This window comes from Budorcas taxicolor, chromosome 16 (genome assembly GCF_023091745.1).
Source record: "Budorcas taxicolor isolate Tak-1 chromosome 16, Takin1.1, whole genome shotgun sequence".
NCBI classification, from domain to species: Eukaryota; Metazoa; Chordata; class Mammalia; order Artiodactyla; family Bovidae; genus Budorcas; species Budorcas taxicolor.
This window is the reverse complement of record NC_068925.1, coordinates 40,374,317-40,396,323: the sequence shown is the minus strand read 5'-3', so window position 1 is coordinate 40,396,323 and position 22,007 is coordinate 40,374,317. Positions and strand designations below refer to the sequence as shown.

General features: G+C 38.7%; 1 protein-coding gene across 1 annotated transcript in view; it reads right to left on the bottom strand.

Annotated features, from left to right (window-relative positions):
• Nucleotides 1–22,007, bottom strand: part of DNM3 (dynamin 3) — a 636,190-nt gene that overhangs the window by 360,560 nt on the left and 253,623 nt on the right. Inside the window, exon 11 of the mRNA XM_052654294.1 lies at nt 3,806–3,892. Within this exon, the coding sequence (XP_052510254.1) occupies nt 3,806–3,892 (87 nt within the window). The remainder of the gene's footprint in view (nt 1–3,805; nt 3,893–22,007) is intronic.

Genomic DNA, 22,007 nt, shown 5'->3' with positions numbered 1-22,007 from the left:
TGGCAAAAAGCCCACAGGGAGCTGTTCAGAGCAGTCTGTTCCTGCAGACACTATACATTAGCCACAAAAGAGCAACATCATCTCTTGTTTCTCCTCTCCTAACTCTTTAAGCTCCCTCTAGGCGATCAGGAGAACTATCCCATCAACCAACTCAAAAAGGCAATATCCAAATAAATAGAAAGCCTCCTTATGATCAATAGGCTTCACTGAAGGTGACTTCTGAGTGCATCAAAGCACCATGATAACAGTTCACTGGCAAAGTCAATGTAATGCTCCCCAGTAGGTGCTTCATCAGGATAGCCTTCTCTGATCCTTGCCCAAGGCCTAGAATCATGCTATTTACTCTCATATAATCTATATATCATGGCTATATTTTTATTTATTAAACCCTATACTTTTCTTTGAGGTGTTTACCACAAATGTGATTAATTATTTATATTATATTTTGTTTGATGTTTTGCTTCCATCCAAGACAGTCAGCTCATGGAGGCAGAGATTATACTTGTCTTGTTCATCACTTTATCCACAGAATCTAGCATGATATACATATCGCAAGCCTGATAAATAGTTTTGGCTGTAAATTCCATAACTATCTACCAGCCTTGAAGAACAGTGTACTTTAAAGGGAGCAATTTATTCCCATATAGTTAATACATGGCCAAGTATTTTTGTTTCTCACTGATTACCCAATGCTCTGGTCTCTTCTTTTATGGCTAATTTCAGTTTGTCATCTGACCAAATATTATGGTGAACCCCAAGGGGCCTACCAAAAAAGAGTAAATGAATCACCCCAAATCATCCCCACTACCAACATAAAGTTTATACCCAGGTACTACTGGGTTAACAATATCATACTTGTATGAAAATTTTCATAGCATCATATAGTTTTGTTTCTTCTCTTAATGAAGAAAACTGAAGAGTTAGGAGGAGTGATAGTTATGAGATTATCTGTGCCACATTCTCCCTACAATAAAGCCAGATTCTATTAAATTTTATACCCCCAAATCCATTTGGTCAGGAGTCTGGATCAATAAGGCATAATATTTAAGCACAAATAAATAGTTGTCACCATAAAGAGAAAAATATCTACATAATTCTCAGCATCGCCAAAGGTTGTCATGAGTATTTTGGCCGTTCAAGCACATTCACTTGGATTGCAGCACAGGGGAAAAGTGGAAGAAAAATCGCAACTATGGCTGTTCTCATTCATATTCCTGGAAACTGGGAGTCTGTGTTCATCCTAGGAAAAGAGCCAGGTCGCATGTGGGGGATGGAAAGGAAAATAGGACATTTTTTTCTCCTTCTTTTCACTCTCTCAGAGTTTCTCACTGCCTTTCTCACCCACAGCTATTGAATATTTAGTTGAAAAAAAGTAAAGCTACTCCTGGTAGCAGTAATCACCCACAAAGTCAGTCATTTCAACATGCATTTAGATGTATGGGAGCACCTGGAATAACAGGCACACATCAAAGTTCCAAAAAACCCTCTGTTTTAGAAAAAAGTTCACAGATAGATTTATGGTTTTTCATATTTTAATTCTCAAGAATTTTCCCCCAAGAAGTTTCCAGAGCAGACGTCGCTAATAATTTCATTTTTTGAGAAAACTGCAAGAATACCTCAGAGCAGTTCTTGTACAGAGGCCTATGGAAATGGGTCACTCTCTGACCAATTACTTCAGAAGTAACATATGGCCTCAAGCAGCATGAAGTTCAGAACTCAAATGTGAAATCTATGCAAACTGACATGTTCACATTACCAAAAACATGAACGTATTTTTCTATGCCACAGACGTCTGTATTACTTGTAGCAAACACCAGCTTCTTCAGGTGGTTAACTGTCAGACCAGGCCACCTAAGACAGTCACTTAGAAGGGAGATGCTCACTCCCTCCCTTAACTCCACTTGGGGAATGAATTAATCACTCCATCAGAGGTAGATGAGAGAAAGTCTATCTCAAAATTAGGGAAAAAAATGATTTCTCATCTCTACTGTGTGTCATAGCTCTTTAGGAATAACAACAAGAACAACTTAATGAAGAACTAAGAACCTTATTTGGATTACTTTGTTTCATGTTCACAAAATGCCTACGAGTTAACTACCATTATTATTCACTTCCAGATGAGGAGACACAACTGTAAATAACTTATTCATTTACACATAAAGTAAAATGATAGAGCATGGATTCGAACTCAGGCAGTCTGAACCCAGAGCCCACAGTCTTCATGACAATAAGTTTGTCATTTCAGTACAACAAATCTCTGAAACATGAAACATCAAGAAGTTAACAACCAATTCAGATATAAACACAAAAGATAATTTAGATAATAATTGTACTACTTTTTTCCTTGGTATTTTTTTTTACATAGGACCCCTAAGAGTTAAGTAAAATATATTATCATTTGAATTGCATTGAATAAATACAAATTAAAATGGTTATCTTATTTACTTAAGGTCAGGAGTACAGCTGATACCAGAATTTGTTTCTTGGTCCAGCAATAGGTGTGACATCAGGTATCCAGGGGAACTCCTGGTCTCGGGTCGTATATCCTGAGGACCAAGCTAGTTTTCACTGACTCATGAGTTAATATTGATTTGTTTATCTCCACTAAGTCACAAAGCCTATTTCTTCCACTTCTGATCTATGCATGTTGCATATGTCTCTCTCCCTATGGTTTGTGTCTACCTCTCTCTTCTATTCTACCTTCCTCCTTTTACCCAGTTCTTTCTCTCCTCCTTTCCAACTCACTTAAGAACCACAAAATCCCAGAATTCTAACTTACAGAGGACTTCAGAGATCATATAGACCAACATTTCAACATTGTACATGAGAAAACAACAGTCCTGAGAAGTGATTTGCTCAAGAACATGTTATTCTCTGGTGAACACATGGCTAGAGGCCAGTGTCCTCTCCAGATTGTCACACTTGCAGCTGTGTCCTGGAATTGAAGAGCATCTGAAAACCTTTTTGCTTCCCTTTATAAAATGTTATAAGTAACTAAGAAAACATCTACCTAAAGTTAAGAAGCTTCTATAATTTTCATGTAGTCCTTTTTTAACGAATTATCCTCACCTGAAAATAATCTTTCATTCATAGAGCTAGCCAAGATTCAAAGACAATTTCAAGGTCACTCTTTACCAACCATATATATAAATAGTTACAAAATAGAAATGCTTAAATCATTATATCCTTAATGTTTTAAATTATTTAAATATTTAAATAATTGTTTTAAATTTTTATATATAAATATCCTTAAACATTTTTATTTTTTTAGTCATAGATTCCATGGATAAGCTGATGAATAGCTTTATCCAGTCTCTTCAAGCAAAAATAAATAAATAAATAAATAAAAGCACTAAACATTTTGTAAAACATTTTAGGAATTTATGAATATTTTGGTGCCCATCTGTGCTCATTAAAAGTTAAGACATCTTATCTCAAAGAAAAAATCTGGTATGTTTCTGGATTAGTGGTTTTCAAAGTGAAGTGTGTATTAATACATGCTCTATGATGATTCATAGAGCATTGAGGAAAAAATAATGGAAGTCCTATTACTGTGTTTTAAATGTTATCTTTCTAAAGTCTTTATATATGTTTACATTTTTAACATATACATAAGCTGTTAGTATAGCAACACATGTATAATATTCATAAAGAAATAAAAATAAACATATGTGGTGGTGTTCTCAGTTCTTTTTTTTTTTTTTCCATTCAGGGATACGCCAACTCTTGGAGACCACCAAACAACCTTGGAGAGACCTTCCACTTCCCACAAGGACCCTGCCCACCAGGGAAGGTCTTTCCTCACCTGGTCCTTTGTCTTCCCTTCTCGCTCACGAATGTGGTTAGCAACAATCCTTTCCGTTTCCTCACAGAGTCTGGGGAAGTTTGCCAACTATCAAGAGAAACAGATCTCAGTGTTAATACTCAAATATTTATACTGCCAAAAAAGAAAGAGATAAGTTATGTTATATTCCAGAAGACATGCATTATCGTTCTGTAAGCAGAAGTGAAATATCCTAAAGAAGAATGGCAGAGTGACAGAAGAGATTTCACAAACTACAAACAGAAGTAACTATATTATCTGAGATAAAACACTTCAAAACCAGCAGAGCAATTCCCTACAAAGAAAACAGAAACCCGGATAGCATCCAGCACTCTGCTGTACAGAGTTAGCACTTAATAAAGTTCAAAGATGAAGAAGACAGAAATGAGGATGAAAAGGACGATAATGACTAACATTTATAGAGTGCTTACCACAGTCCAGCACTGCATGAATTACCTCATTCAAAAATGCACAATAGTCATAAAAGATAGATCTGATTATTAACCTCATTTTATAGAGGAGGAAAGCAAAGCCCAGAGAGGTTAAATAACTTGCCCAAGACCATACAGTTCAACATCAGTGGGTCCTGAATTCCAACCCAAGGACTTTAGAGTTCATGGTCTTGTCCATACCTCTTTGAGGATGATTCATTCCATGAACCAGAGAGATCATTTTTTTAAAAATTCTCCCCTAACATATGGGCTTTTATGTACATATTTTTGGCAAAACTGTAGAAATAATACATGTCAATCACTTACCCCATATAAATTATTCAGGTAATTGTCTAAAATTTAGTTTGCAAAAGTGAATGAATGAATTATAGTTGTTCTCAGTGTAAGGAGGAAGAAGAAAAGGTTGATACAAGGATATTCAAGGAAGCCTAATTTAAAAAGAGGATGTAGTCAGGTAAAGTTGTGTGGGAATGGTTGTGGGAAAAATGGAGCTTGACAAGCACAGGAATGGGTATAAGGTGCTGGAGGACAGGGACAATGAGTGGTCAAAGAAGTAAAGGAAGTTCAGTGCAGAGAGCAAGGGTGTGGTCTTCAGAGAAAAGTAGGCAAATTCATGGCTTATGACAAGCAAACTTTAATTCCCTTTATATTAAAAAGCACTTGCAAATTAGTAAGATAACACTAATACCTTACATAAAAATAGGCAAAAACATATGACTTAATTTAAAAAGAAATTTAATGGTCAGTAAGCAGGGAGAAATATGGCACTGTTCAAAGAGAGTAATGCAAAGAAAGATAAGAACCATTATGTTGTCAAATTGCTATAATTATTTTTATAAGACTATAGATGTGAAGGTATATTAAAACTAGCACAGTTTAAACTTACTGAAGGGATGTCAATGAGAATAATCTTTCTGTTAAACAATTTGGCAATATGTATCAACAATCTTATACAGGCATCAGCCTAATTATTTCATGAGATTCTAAAATAATAAGGAAATTCATCATAGCATTACTTGGAACAGCAACAGTAAGACAAATAAACAAACATAATTTTATAAACCACCTAGGTATCCAATGATGTTAAATAAATTAAGGTAAGTCTACTAATGGGATGTAATAAGCCATTCCAAATAATATCTAATATTTGATTTTTAACACCAATTTATAATATCTAATAACATGATAAAGTGTCTAAAATAGATACTGGGTGAAGAAAAAAAATCAGGCTACTAAATACATAATCTGATTACACACAAGTATACGCAAATCCACATATACACACACACACACACACACACACATACACACACACAAAGGCCATCATATATCCTTCAAGAATATAGCCTAAGACCTCAAAAATTCCTAAATCCTTGAGTAATAAATACTATAGCACATAATATTTCCCCTAACTCATAAGCTGGGTCTCCCTGAAATGTGACTGCTCCATGGTCACTGGTGTCACTGAGCACATGGATTTTTCAGCATGCATGATGTACACCAGTGCCTTGGCAAGATAGCAAACTGCACTACTTCATGGAACCATCATGATCACAAATCATATATAATGGTAAATCATCTTGTCCTGTAAGTGTGTGCACAGAAAAGAATCTACACAAATATCAACACTACAAAATATTAATAGTAACAATCTCTTTGAATGGTGGGCTTAGGCATAATTTTAATTTTTTTCTACATACATCTCTGCATTTTCCAATTTTTTCTACAATAACATAAGGTACTTTTATAAAAACATCATTAGAGCATAGAAACCTGATTGGCTGTTCAACTCAAATTTCACAGCCTAGTGTCTTTTATGAGATCACCAGAAACCGCTACCCCTTACAGAGACTCCTAGCTGAATCCTGAGATATGTGCTCATTTAAGGATTTATTTCATGAATAACTTTAAGATACAAATGCAGCTTCCATTCTGAGTTCTGGAAATATTCTTCGAGGAAAGTTCTATCATCTCATAGTATCATCCCTTATACTCTGAGAACATTGCAAGTTATTTTTTACGTGACGTATAAAAAGTTTCTAAGTATGTAAGGGATAGCTGATGAATGTTTGTCCTTCTCCTTGACTAATGAGAACCTAGGTGGTACATGCAGCACTAACCAGTAGCCTGCACTAGGCCATCAGAGCAATTGCTCCTCAGACATCATTCCAGGCTATCAGTACACACTTGTTTTGATGATAGCCTCACTAACAGAGAACCACACTCCTGCAAATAAGTGACTGCAAAAGCAATAGTGGTCTACTGAGTAGGGCCGGAAGGCCTATAACAATATTTAGAAAAATGGATTACAGCAGATTATTTCTAAAACACCAAAGAGTGGCAATATAAATATTTATTCAGAAACTAAATACTTGATAGATGAAGGACCCCAGGCTCGTATGCTCATATGTCAAGGAAAGGCCAAAATGACAAGAGTATCTCATGAAGTAGAAACAATTAAGAACCCTCCAGTCTACTGCCCTTGGCAGGGGTCTGAGTTTTTTGTGTGTCTCTTGATCTTTCCAAGCTCAATTTCACCGAGAAAGGAACCCGCCAGAGCCATATTTTTATATATATAATTGAGATGTGTTATGTGTGTTAGTCGCTCAGTCGTGTCCGACTCCTTGTGACTCCATGGACTGTAGCCCACCAGGCTTCTCTGTCCATGGAATTCACCAGGCAAGAATACTGGAGTGGATTGCTACTCCCTTCGCCAGAGGAACTTCCCAACCCAGGGATCGAACCCTGGTCTCCTGCATTGCAGGCAGACTCTTTACCGTTTGAGCTACAGGGAAGTCTAAATTGAGTAATTGACATAACTGGAAGCAAATGAGTTTAAATTCTAAGTGGAACAAAAAGGGAAGAGAACACAGTAGAAGAACTGCCCTCATGGAGGCAAAGGAGGAGAAATATTGAGGGAGACAGTAATCAGTGAAAGATCTAGGCATTACTGAAAGGCAGTAATGAAGTTAGTATGGTTTCTCACTGCTTGATCTTAAAAGGTCTGTAGGAGTGTAAAAAGGTTGCTGCTGCTGCTAAGTCGCTTCAGTCATGTCCGACTCTGTGCGACCCCATAGATGGAAGCCCACAAGGCTCTGCCGTCCCTGGGATTCTCAAGGCAAGAACACTGGAGTGGGTTCCCATTTCCTTCTCCAATGCATGAAAGTGAAAAGTGAGAGTGAAGTTGCTCACTTGTGTCCAACTCTTCAGGAGCACAAAAATCAAAATGATGACTTTAATTGCTGGCCCTCAAATGTAATAGTCCAGTTCTGATTCTTCATGATACATACAGAAAGAAGGCCAAAAATATGTCCTACTGACATTCAAAATGACTTTCTGCCACTCATTTCATTAGTTCATTTAACAGGGTCCCTTTCACTTTTCACCGCTCAGTTTGCCTGACTCTCTACTTAGCTTCAAGAGATACTCAACTGATCACTCACTTCAATCCCTCACTACTCTTCAATATCTCTTACTGAAGATGCAATCAGTTTTCTCAAATGTTTGTCATTATAATTTTCAATCTCTTTTGCTCTGGATGTTGAATTAAAAGCTTACCACTGTAAGAACATATTTATTTTGTCAGTCAAAGTGTTAATCATGTATGCCAAAATAATATTAACCTAGAAGTCACCATCATTAGATTTCTATTCTTTTATTAATTACTTAAATATTCTGAAAATTGATTTATACAGGATCAAGGGATTAAGGCTTTGCTATTGGATATAATGATTTTATATTCTTAAATTTATTTCACAGTCATTCACTTAAACATTTACTGGGCACACGCAAAAGGTAGCTCTATGCTCAGTTTATGTCAAAGCACCTGATCTTAAAAACCACAGTTTTGAGTGGCAGATTGATTATAAAGATAATTGTCATACAAGAGAAAGATCTCACAAAAAGCAAGGAGAAACACAAAGTAGTTAGAGGTTAATCTGCTCTGAGAAGGCCTCAGAAGACTTGATGCTTAAACAATGACAATAAAACTTCCAGACAAAGCTGAACAACTGTTAAATGATAAATTACTTCTAAATAGCTTATGTTGAAATTATGTTGCATATTTTTAAATAATAATGAAGATTCAATGGAGCAATAATACAACATATATGTATTTAGGTATCAAAATTTTAAATAGATTATTCTAAGAGAAAATTTTAATTCTGTTTTCATTTTCATTTTAATTACGTACAGAACTGTACATGTTCTGAGGCAAAGTATTATAGTACCATCATCTTTTATATACAAAAACATATTTTAATAAAATCCAATGTTTTAAGTATTATTTAGGATAGTGTTTAATTATTTTGATGAAACATCAATATAAAAATTTAATTTTAAGCATGGACCACATTTTTCCCTAGAAGAAAAAAAAATCACTTGAAAGACATTTCTATACAATAAAAATAAATCATAAGCTTATAAAGTGTATTAACCATTGATTAATCAGATCATGAGAGCCATGCTATTAGGTTTCTCTTGGATCAGATACAAGGTCAGGCAAGATTTCTATACCTTCAAGAGTAACTAGTTCAGTGCCTTAAGCAAAGACTCAGGTTATTAGGTAACTATGTGTTCACAGTTGCATACAAAACATAAATGAGAAAATAAACTAAAAATAGAATAAAATTTCTTTTATGTGCATGACCTGAGTTGATTGATTTGGCTGACCTAAAGTTATGGGCTCTGTTTTTATCAAAATGCTATAAACCATCCAGTGTTGGCTATGTACTACAAACTGAGTAGCAACAATGATTTTACTGCTTATGAAAAGTGAAAGAGAAAAAGTGTTAGTCACTCAGTCGTGTCCAACACTTTGCAATCCCATGGACTGCCAGGCTCATAAAAGCTTACAATAGTTTCATTCTATTTATGTGAATTAAAATCTGCCCCCAAAACCCTTAGTGATTTTTAATTTCTATGTAGCATAATATTGGCTTTATTCAGGAGATGAGAGAATACTTATTTGGGCACACACATTTGTTATGAAAAAAGGAAAAACAGAAGTATTCTCATTTACAAAAGTGATCAAAGATGAGGAGAAACTGTAGTACAAACAGGTCAAGAAACTGCACAAGGGTAAATTTATTGATGATTTGATATTTTAGGGGTGGACTTATGAGAAGTCTAGGAAGATCTAAGTAAAGCTGGTAAAAAGGGAAAGGGCCAGAGTCCATCCAGGTGGCCTTAGGTAAAGCAGTCAGAAAGAAATGCTGTTAGCCCTCTTTCTCTCTCCAAGTGGGCAAATCCCAAACCTCAAGTATTGTCTACAAATAATGGAAGAAATGGTGAGGTCTGTGAAAGAAGAACATATGTAGTAAGTTTGTATGTTCTCTTTCATGTTTCTGACCTTATCATTTCTTCTAAACAAAGAAATAAAGAGTATGCTAGTGTTATTTAGCAGATGCTAAGGAGTTAAAAGAGCTTCCCTTGTGGCTCCGTGGTAAAGAATCCGCTGGCCAATGCAGGAGACAAGGGTTCGATCCCTGGGTCGGAAAGATGCCCTGGAGAATAAATTAGCAGCCCACTCCAGTATTCTTGCCTGGAAAATCCCAAGGACAGAGGAGCCTGGCAGACTACAGTCCATGGGGTCACAAAAAAGTCAGACACAACTTGGCAAGTAAACAACAGTAACAAAGGAATAGAAACAAAAAGTCCAGCCTTGAGTGAAACAAACCTGAAAGATAGTCAGAAGAGCCATTGTCTCATTAAGTTATTCAGAAAACATCTGAATAGAACTGCAGAGTGGTGTTGGTGCTGGGTCAAAAAAAATCTGAAGACAATAATCAGGTTTTCATCATCACTTCACATTTATTTCTGATAGACATTATTGAGTGGTTAAAATGGAACAAGAAAAATCATACTGAAGGCAAGAGGAAAAGCAGGGGCCAGGGTAAATTATAAATTAAGAGTTAATTGCAAAGATCACGAATCTTTTAATGAACTGTGAAATTAAAAGGTGAGATTCCTATCTCTTGACTTTTAGCCAAGTCCCAGGACTGAATTTCATATGTGCATGCATGCTCAGTCACTAGGTTGTGTCCAACTCTATGGACTATAGCCCACCAGGCTCCTCTGTCCATGGGGTTTTCCAGGCAAGAATATGGAGCAGGTTGCCATTTCCTCCTCCAGGGAATGTTCCTGACCCAAGGATCCAATCCATGTCTCCTGCATTGGCAGATGGATTCTTTATCACTGATCCACTGAATTCTGAATAAAACTCAATAAATGACTCAAATTTTAATGCACAGCCTGATTTGAAATCTGAGTACCATGGTCCATTACATGGGCATCTGGCTGTATGCAAAGCAAGTGTTTGACTGGACAGCCAACCATTAGAAGAGGCGAAATGTAAGTCTTTATGTACAGATTGAAAACAAGAGCAGATCCACCCAGACCTAAAAAAAAAATCCTACTTAAGCATGATGTTTCGCAGCTCTTCTCCTTCCTCCTACAAGCTTTCATGGGAGGTACTCAAGTGACTACTTTAGCCAAAATGATAATTGCCTACCAAATCAATGAGACATGATTCTGTATTCAATTATTGATTCCATACTTATTATTGAAAACCTGGTGTTTAGGGGTTATGACTAGAGTGATGAGCTTAACAAATCACATCCCTACTTTCAGGGAGCTTACACTCTACTTTCCAAGCTCCAAGTCCCTTTACCGTCCAACAACAAAAACAAAAGACATATATAGTATAATTCATGTGATCATATGTGCTGCAAAGAAAAAGTTTGCTAAGTAGATGAGTGTCTGTGTGTGTATTCAAAGGGAAGCATATGCAGTTGTAGGCAGAAAAGTCAGAGGAAGACTCTGATCACATGGCATTTGAGCAGAGACCTGAAAGAAGTGAGGATGTGACCCATGCAGGAATCTTGAGGCAGAGTATTTCTAACATTGGGAATGAGAAATGCAAAGGCCTTACCACCACATCTCCTTGATCTGTTGAAGAAACAAGGAAACCAGTGTAGCTGGAGTGGACTGTGGGGAGGGAGATGGGGAGGAGTTTAGAAATGAAAAGGAGCAAGATCATGCAGGGTCTTGAAAGCCATGGTTAGGTCTTCAGATTCACTTGCTTAGTTATGTGTATTCAGAATCAGATATTTACTTACCTAACATCCCACAGAACTCAGCATTTCTTCTCACAGAACTTTATAATGAAAAATCTTTCCCAGTATTTCTAATAACCAGCTAGCATATCTTTTTTATTTCTTTGAAAAGCTTTTTTCTAAGCAGAGGAAAAAAATCAATTAATTGGTATGATGGTGATCCAAGAATGTGGCTTCCCAAGAGGCCAATAAATGGCACAGTTGCTAAACTGTGGTTAAAAAAAACAAGCTGTTCCTCTCAGTGCTTCCTGCAAAGAAGCTCAAGACCCTGTGATGGTGCACTGGAGAAGAGGAGGTAGAGAAAAGCAGCTGAAAGATAATGCCCACCAGAGAAATTCCAAAGTTGAGATGTCCCTGGAGTGGAGCCAAATAGCTCATAAAACTCAAAGGTCCCTGTCCTGTCCTCCAGTGTCCCAGAGACAACAGTGAGAACATATCCAAGAAATAGTTGCACTCCCCCAGTTTAGCTTTGTGCTTTGTTATGTGAACATGCATAAATCCCATGTTTTTCAATGATGTTTATTTATGTGGCTTAAGAAAAATGAAGTTAAATATTTTACACATAAGAAATTCAACATGAGGAATTGTAAATGAAAACACTGTTTTAAGATTATAAATATATATGCATGTATGTGTAATGGGTTGGCCAAAAAGTTTGTTTGGGTTTTTCCATACCATCTTACAGAATATATATATATCCACAATACAGTGAGAGTAACTATACATTTCAGATTGCCTGGAGCAGTCTTGGTTTACTCACATTATTCAAGTGAAAGTACTGGCAGTTCCCCCTTTCAATCTCAAAAATGTCCTATGTTGGCTAATAAATTATATGGTCATCTTATTTATGGGTTGTGCTCAAAAAGGGTCAAATAAATTAAGGTGTGGCATACTCAACTTTAATTAGGATTATTTTGCTTTACAAATGACTTTAATTAGACCAGTTTCAAAGTAAAAAAAGTTTAGGGTAGACAAAATAAGGCCAAAAATCAAGAACATTAGATCAAGGAATAAGGAAAAAATACATTGAAAGAAAACCTGTCCAGATTTTTATCATTTTAAAAGGGTTAGCTAAAGGTTGCAAGATGGCAAAGTAGAAGAACATGCACTTACTCTTTATTACAAAAACACCAAAATCACAACTAACTGCTGAACAACCATTCACAAAAAAAAGAAAGAATGTTGGAACCTATCAAAAAGATACCCTACATCCAAAGACAAAGAAGCCACAGGAGATGGTAGAAGGGCACAATCATGATAAAATCAAATCCCAGACCCACCAGGTAGGCGACACATAAACTGGAAAATAAGTACACTACAAAAGTTCTCCCACAGGAGTGAAAGTCCTGAGCCCCACATCAGAATTCCCAGGCTGGAGATCTGGCAACAGGAGGAGGCCCCAGAGAATGTGGCTTTGAAGGCAAACAGAGTTGGATCACAGGAATTCCATAGGACTGGAGGAAACATAAACTTCACCCTTAGAGGATACACACAAGTATGCACCAGGACCCAGAGAAAAAGCAGTGACCTTTTAAAAGACTGGGCCAGACTACCTGCTAGTACTGGAGATGAGGGGTTTTGGCTCACTGTAGGGATAAAGACACTGGCAGAAGCAGTTCTGGTGAGTACTTATTGACGTGAGCCCTCCAGGAGGCCACCATTTCCTCCCTAAGACCTGGCCCTGCTCAATGGCCTGTAGGCTCCAGTGGTGGGATGCCTCAGGCCAAACAATCAACCAGGCATGAACACAGACCCACTTATCTGCAGACAGGCTACTTAAAGTCTTCCTGAGCACAGCCCTGCCCACCAGAGGGAAAAGACACAGTTCTACCCACCAGTGGGCAGAAACCAGTCACAATTGGCAGGAAGCCTGCACAAACCTCTTAGATAGCCTCATCCACCAGAGAGCAGACAGGAGAAGCAAGAAGAACTACAATCTTAAAGCCTGTGGAACAGAAACCACAAACACAGAAAGTTATACAAAATGAGACAGCAGAGGAATATGTCCCAGATGAAGGAACAAGATAAAATCCCAGAAGAACAACTAAGTGAAGTGGAGATAGCAAAAACAATTCAGAATGATAGTGAAGATGATCCAAGATCTGGGAAAAAGAATGGGGGGAGGGATAGATTGGGAATTTAGGATCAACATTTACACACTGCTATGGATGGAGGTTGCTCAGTCCTGTCCAACTCTTCACGACCCCATGGACTGCAGCCTACCAGGCTCCTCCGTCCATGGGATTTCCCAGGCAAGAGTACTGGAGTGGGTTGCCATTGCCTTCTCCGATAGACGGAGGAGCTTGGTGGGGTCACAAGAGTCCATGGGTCACAAAGAGTCAGACACGACTGAGCGACTTCACTTTCACTTTCTTTCACTATGACCAACCTAGATAGCATATTAAAAAGCAGAGACATCACTTTGCCAACAAAGGTCCGTCTAGTCAAGGCTATGGTGTTTCCAGTGGTCATATACGGATGTGAGAGCTGGACTGTGAGGAGAGCTGAGAGCCGAAGAATTGATGCTTTTGAACTGTGGTGTTGGAGAAGACTCTTGAGAGTCCCTTGGACCACAAGGAGATCCAACCAGTCCATTCTAAAGGAGATCAGTCCTGGGTGTTCTTTGGAAGGACTGATGCTAAAGCTGAAACTCCAATACTTCGGCCATCTCATGAGAAGAGTTGACTCAATGGAAAATACCCTGATGCTGAGAGGGATTGGGGGCAGGAGGAGAAGGGGACAACAGAGGATGAGATGGCTGGATGGCATCACTGACTCGATGGACATGAGTTTGAGTAGGCTCCAGGAGTTGGTGATGGACAGGGAGGCCCGGTGTGCTACCATTCATGGGGTAGCAAAGAGTCGGTCATGACTGAGCGACTGAACTGAACTGACTGATTTAAAATAGATAATCAACAAGGACCTATTGTTAACCACAGGGAACTCTGCTCAAAGTTCTGTAATAACTGAAATGGGATAATAATTTGAAAAATAATAGATACATGTATATGTATAACTCAATCACTTTGCTGTACACCTGAAACTAACACATTTTTAATCAACTATGAAAGTGAAAGTGAAGTCACTCAGTCATGTCCAACTCTTTGCGACCCCATGGACTGTAGCCTACCAGGCTTCTCCATCCATGGGATTTTCCAGGCAAGGGTACTGGAGTGGGTTGCTATTTCCTTCTCCAGGGGATCTTCCTGACCCAGGAATCGAACCTGGGTTTCCTGCATTGCAGGCAGACGCTTTACCCTCTGAGCCACCAGGGAAGCCCCCCAAAAGGCAAGAATACTGGAGTGGGATACCATTTCCTTCTCCAGGGCATCTTCCCAACCCAGGGATCAAACCTGGGTCTCCCGTATTGGAGGCAGACGCTTTAACCTCTGAGCCACTAGGGAAGCCCTTAATACTCTAATATAAAATTAAAAAATTTTTAAAGAAGTGACTTTAAAAAAATTTTTTAATATTTTAGTTAACCCAGAATAAAATATTCTTTTTAAACCAAGTAGATTTCTTTAGCATCAGGATAACTTTAGAATACCTAAATTATTAATAATAATTTATAGAATATCTCTTATATATGGTTAATCATTGTATTAGGTGTCAAAGATAAGACAAAAGACAGCTCTTTTTAAAAGGAGCTTATCATCAGCAATAGGAGGCATTCACCTAAACAAATAAATTCCAAATTGCATTGCAGTATCATAATTGCTATGACAGAAGTAAACACAGGGTGACAATTAGAGCACTAAGAAGGGAGTGAAGATAGAGACCAAGAAAGGGTTCACAGAAGCTTTGCAGGAAAAATGATGATTGAGCTGTATCTTAAGGACACTTTCTAAACAAACAAAATCACATGTGCAAATATTAAAGGCAGGAAAAATTTTTGTGAATAAAAAAAATCATTTAGAATGGCTGAAGCAAGCAAAAAGTGACAACAGATGTAGCTGGAGAAGTATTTGGAGATCAAATGGTGAAACTAAAAACAACCATAAATGATTAGAATTTTCTTAAGATATAAGGAGCCATTAATTGAATTGCCAGTCTATGTCTGATGCAGGATACAGCATGCTTGGGGCTGGTGCATGGGGATGACCCACAGAGATGTTATGGGGAGGGAGGTGGGAGGGGGGTTCATGTTTGGGAACGCATGTAAGAATTAAAGATTTTAAAATTAAAAAAATAAAAAACTAAAAAAAAATAAAAATAAAAAAAATAAGGAGCCATTAAATAATTTTGAAGGAACAGGCAAAAAATATGTGCACATATATTTTTTTTAGCTGTTTTGAGATCTTTTTTGTTGTTTTGTTTGTGCGCATGTTTTAGAAAGGCCATTTTCACAACAGTGAGGAGGATGAATTTGAAGATGACCAGATTAGAAGTAATAAGATCAGTTAGGAGGTCACTGGAGTAATTTATTTATTTATTTATTTGGGGGGGGGGGGGGGGCCTGTTTAGGACGTTAAGTAAGAAGAGGAGGCAGTTGCAGTAGACTGTAGAGTAGACCATTTTGGTTAAGAAGCTTGAACCAGCAGCATAACTCTGGGAATCAACAATGTTTTAAGTGGTAGCTGAACTATGGGAGATATCATCCGGAGAAAGGAAAAGAGAAGAGAAGAAAACCAGAAGCAAATTTGGGGGACTCTGGTGGTTAGAGGCAGGCAAAAGTGGATAAAGTCTTGAAGGAGATGGAGGAAGAATCATGAGAAACATGAAAGAGAACCAAAAAGAGGTGTCATCTTCAAAAAAAGAGTAGAATACAACTGGGAATAAGAGTGCCCATTCAATTTGGTAATCAAGTCTCTGGTTAACTTTTGTCATAACTATTCCAATAGAATGGTGAGTTGAAGCCAAACTTCAGAGGGTTAAGGAGTTAAATGGAGATGAGAAAGATATAGAAGCATAAACTATTTTTTTTTTTACCAAGAATGTTGGCCATGAAAAAAGGACAGTAATAGAACAGAAGACAGGTTTTTGTTACTTATAAGTCAGAAGAGACAAAAATATATTTGCTGGGAGCCAGCGTGAGGAACTCCGCCCATGGCAAAGGTCATGAGGAAGGAGGCTTCGGCATACGCAAAGGCAGGATCGAGTCTCAGGAGACCCCCATTCCTGAGCATCTACCCCCAAAACCAGAGTGCCTACTTTACTGTTTTATGCTCTCACCTATACCTCTGACTTTATGGGGGGCTGACCCCCCACCACCTCTCTCGGAGAAGGAGTTAACTTGCAGCTCCAGTTAATAAAAATTCCTGGGCGTGACAAGAGGGTTTCAATTTACAAACTCCTCTGAAGGTTCTCTAGCCTGCCTGAGCAGGTTCATCCAGCCACATGTGATTGTTTACAGCCTCCCAATCATGAGAGGCACGAGATGCTTTAAACTTTCTAAATACAGACTCTTTTGAGAAGTTACAAAATTATTAGTATAGTATTAGTATAGATTAGAAATTATATTGGTGAAGGGTTTTTCATTGTTGAGCCAATATTTGCTGCTAAATCTCCATATTCCCTGCCCTTATAATGAATATAACTAGCATATAGGAGAAATAAGTATTAACCTTTAAGATTAATCATGTTAAACCTTAGGCTAAGTAAATTCCTTTCTTGACTGTAACCCACTACACCCTCACCCTATAGGAATGCAACTTTATTTGGAGGGTGGTGCCTAGTTTAAGAAAAAATCACCCCTGGAAAAAATAAGTTTTCTGGTTGACTGACCATTATCAGAAAGGGCCATAAAATGTCAGCAGGCCTCATGGACAGAAGATGATGTAAAACCCTAAGACCTTTGTATAATTTAATATGAAGCACCTGATTTTGACAAGGGTCAGGTGTGCTGACCCTGCATGACTCTGTATTCATCCCTATGTATAACAAAAAGTATATAAGCAAACCTGAAAATAAAGAAAATGGATCAGTTTCTGGAAAGACTGACTCCCCCGTGTCGTTTCTTTCTTGTTCTCCGTTTTTCTGGCTGAATTCCCATCTGGAGCGTGGGTACTCACCAAGCCTGCTAATTTTACCTGGGCTTCTAAGATCGGACCGGGGAGGCCTCAGTGCCTCCTCTCCTTCGGGAGAACGGAAAGACGCCTGTGGCCTACGTGCAAGCTTCTTGTCTCGAAGCTTTATTGGTATCCCACATAAACCAAGTTATTCAACCTCTTTTTCTCCACTAATTTTCCTACTATACTATTCCTTTCTAATCTCTCTTTATACTTTTAATTAAATAGCTTTTTCCTAGGACGCCGATTCCGTCTCCCCTTCAAATTACCCTGGATCCACCGGGGCTGGACCCCGGCATATATTTATACATTGACTTATTTTTAAATGTGATGAAGAGGGTGATGATTCAGGAAACCAAGAAACCCAAAGAGTAAGTTCCTTAAGGAGGTGAGAGTACAAGTAGAAACCCAGCCTTGGTCAGGATTAACACCATGACAGAGAAAAGGAGAGGAAGAAGAGACATGATTGGGAATACACATAGGTTTGGGGGCTAGAAATTAATGTTCCCATGTATAGCCTCTATTTTCTCTGTGAAATCATTATTGAAAGCGATGAGCAAAGCATCTTAAAAAGAGTGCTAAAAGTTTAACATCACTATTGTGACAAACACGGCAAGTCACTAACAAATGAAATGCTGAGGACAATGGCTATATTATGTGGCACAAATCCACACAGATACACAACTATCTTCAAGCTCATCACCAACCTGGGGAAAAGGGAAATAAAAGACAAATAAATTTGACCACCCTTAGTGTCTCAACAGATGACAAAGTTAATCCAAAAGGAATTAATGTGTGCTTAGTCACTCAGTTGTGTCTGACTCTTTGCAACCCCATGGACTGTAGCCCACTAGGCTCCTCTGTCCACGGGAATTCTCCAGGCAAAAATACTGGAGTGGGTTGCCATGTCCTCCTCCGGGGGATCTTCCCAACCCAGGGATCAAACCCAGGTCTCCCACATGGCAGGTGGATTCTTTACCATCTGAGCCACCAGGGAAGTCCAGAAGGTAAACGTACTGCTTCTTAATGTATTGCCTCTCAGTTCCAAGTTCATGCTTCTTACTCTCTCTGTGAAAATAATCCTGGGCCCTTAAAGTATTTTTTCATTGCTCACTGGCACCATGAGAGGTTTTATCAGGAGAGGCAGAGCCTGGAGAGACACTGTTGGAGGAAAAGATAGGCTGAAGCAGCCTACTTCAGTACAAGGCACTCACAGCCCCCCTGGTAGAGCTGCCCTCACCTTGAACAGTTTGCATAAGTGTCTCCAGGGAGAATCCTCCCCATGGTTACCTTTTCCCTCCCAGCATGTTCCAGAGGGCAGATTTCCAGCAAATTCTGCAGCATAACACTACTTTTCTGCCATCCAATGAGCCACATCTAGGTCCTCTTCAAGAAGTCCCAGTCTTAGCTTTGGGCAGGGTCCCTCTTTCCTGGGTGTTCCCCTAAAGGTAGCACCTTAGTAACTGCTCCTTATAGCTTCTACTACTCCTATCTTCAGTCATTCTTTTAACTTCTTTTTTGAAAATTAATTACTTAATTTATTTTTGGTTGTTGCACTAGGTCTTCTTTGCTGTGTGCAGGCTTTCTCTAGTGGTGGTGAGTGGGTGGGGACTACTCTTTGTTACAGTACACAGGCTTCTTATTACAGTAGCTTCTCTGTGGAGCACAGGCTCTAGGCACATGGGTTTCAGTAGTTGTGGGCTTAGTTGCCTCACAGCATGTGGAATCTTCCCAGACTGGGGATCAAACCCATGTTCCCTGCATTGTCAGGCAGATTCTTAATCACTGGACCACCAGGTAAGTCCTCTCTTATCTTCTTATTAGCCAATTCCTCACTACTTTAAGCCCCTGTTACAGTTCATACTTTTTTTTTTATAGTGACTGTTTCCTGTTCAAATTGCTGTGTGGTTTCTCTCTCCTGATTGAACGTAGACTGATACAGTAGTCAGGAAATATAATAAAATCAGAAGGAGACAGGTAGCTTAAAACAAACAGAAGTCAGAGGTCTGAAGGTCTCTTTGAACTTAAAGACTGCTTTTAGGGAGAGTAAAGGAGTGATAGAACTGAAAGGGTGGGAGCCTGTGGCATAATTTTAGGTGTAGAAAAGAACCCCTCTTCCTACTCCCCAGCACCCTTCACACCTCACTCATAAAGTAGAAACCCACCAACATTTCTTCCCTCTTGAAAAAGTATTATGGGAGATGCCCTTGTCATTTCCTCCACCTGTGAGCACCTGAGTCGTGTCAGCCCACAGCTCTCTGCTGCATGGGGCAGGCGCACTATGTCACTGCTCAAACGTGGCCCTCACTGGAGAAGCCCATAGGTGTGAGGTTAGCTGAAACATGCTGTGCTGTCTCTGGGTGCACATCTCTCTCCACTGCTGTGGGTCTCTGAGGTTTACCGCCAAAAGAGAAGGCTCCCACTGCAGCAGCAAATCCCAGCCATGCTTTTCAAGCTAGATTTATCAGCAGCAAGGTGGATCCTAAGCTTCAATTCTCCTTTAAGGTTTTCTACTAATTTTCCAACTAATTGAAAACCAAAAAGAGGGTAATCAGTGTTTTGAAAACCCTAGATTTAGAATTTGAGATTTCTGAAGAATCTATTAGTAGAACATTTGTCCACCATGACAAGGACAGAAAGAGGTCACAGGAGTGAGATGCTAGGGTGGAATGAATGGAGGATCACTGGAATCATAGGTCTCTAAGAACAGCAGCTACTGGGTGTTGAATATGATCTCTGCTGAAGTCACCTGAGCCGAAGGTGAGTTTAGGATGAAAAGGAAAAATGTAAGCCAAGTTCTAAGTATCTTGATGAATGCAAGGGAGCAACCAGGACTTGATGGTGACAATGAAGAGAAGGGAAAAGGTTGGCAGAGCTGGTAACACCTGGGCCTTGAAGGAAGACTTGTTATAGGAAGGTGAAGGAATAATGTTTGGAAGCCACAAATGGAGAAGTAGGCCATGTCGTACCTGATCCTGGCCTTTAGATTCTTTGAGTTTGGGCCAATAAATATCCTTCAACAAAGGGAGCCTAAGGATAAACAAGAATGTCAGGAAGAAAGCTAGGCTTTACTTAAGGAAACAAATAAAATGTTTTGAGAAGACAGTATAAATATACAACCACGCCTGATCTAGAGAGCTTAATGAAAAGGGAGGTTCAAAGGGTGGAAACCAAAGAATAAAAGCCAAAAAGTGTCAAAGAACAAGCCGTCTCATCCCATGCCATCGGGACTGTTGGTTTTCCAGTAAGTTGGATACAATGGGAAATGATAAAAAAAAAGATTCATACATACCATAAACATTTTATATAACTTAAAACATAAATGTACACACATGTGCCAATCTTTTGATGTAAGGCCAAGGCCTGTTCTCTGCATATGGATCTGCTGATTGGAGTTATGTGTCTTCTGTGTTACATAAACCACATCCTCTGTCTATGATTTCCAATTTTGCTTTCTTCAAAGTGGACAGGAAACCTAAAGACACTTGGAAAATAATCTGAATGCAGACAGAGCCCATCTAGGTTTTTTAAGTCCTTCCACATCCTTTTAACCTTGTTCTACCTTTACCTAGTCCAAAGCAGAGCTTTCGTAGCTAACCTTTGAGTCATTCCAAAGCTGAGTTTTTATGGAAAAAAAAAATAAAAAGTCTTTCTTGCATTTGATCAATTTATTTAAATGAGAAGGAGAGCTGGCTAAACAAATTTGAGGACGAACAGCACAACGGGCCATTGGAAAGAAGACAGTCTTACTGGTGGGAGCAGGAAAGCATGGGCAACCTAAAGAGAAACTCTTGGCTGAAGAAGACACCTGCATGCAGCAACCCATGGGGTTAAATCAAGAACATGGTACCAGTTACTTCAACAAGCCAGTTAAGAGGAGACCAATACTGCACAAGTGACAAGACTGACCACATTTTGGGGTAAAGGCAAGGATATCAGGGATATGAAGTATTATTAAATGGCTTCAAGTTTCCAAACAAAGAGCTGGCGTGAAGAGCTGACATAAAGACTGTTTTGTTGTTCCCCATTTACTTTTTCCTCAGTCCCTTAATGCCTATGGTTTTCCCCATTTTAAAGAAGAGAAAACAACATTAAGGAACAAGGTAGAAGAATAGTAGAAAAACTAGAGAAGGGCTCTGAAGCTCTGGAGCCACTTCTGGGCCCCACGCTATTTCCAATGAACTCCTGTTCTTTTAGCATTGACAACTGTAAATTCCTAAGTTTAGCCTCTTTCACTACTTACATCTTTTCTACTGAGTTTTCCACCAGTTAACTAGGAACCAATACTCATACTCATTCTCTCGTTCTTCCCACTGGTTTTTTAGTAACATTACTCACTGGAACATTACTTTCTGTAACTATACAGAAAGGCAAGGGTAACAAAACCAACAAAATCAGAAGTAAATATACTTTCAAGAAATGAAGTAACAATATCAACTCTCATAGGGCTAGGCCTACCCTGTCCTAACATGATCAATGATTTCCTTCTTACATTTTTCAATTTGGGATGTCCCTTTCATGTCCCACACAATTACTCCATGTTCCTCAGTGAAGAGGCCCCAGATTGGGAAGTCTCTTACCTACTATTCTCCATCAGTAAATATTACGA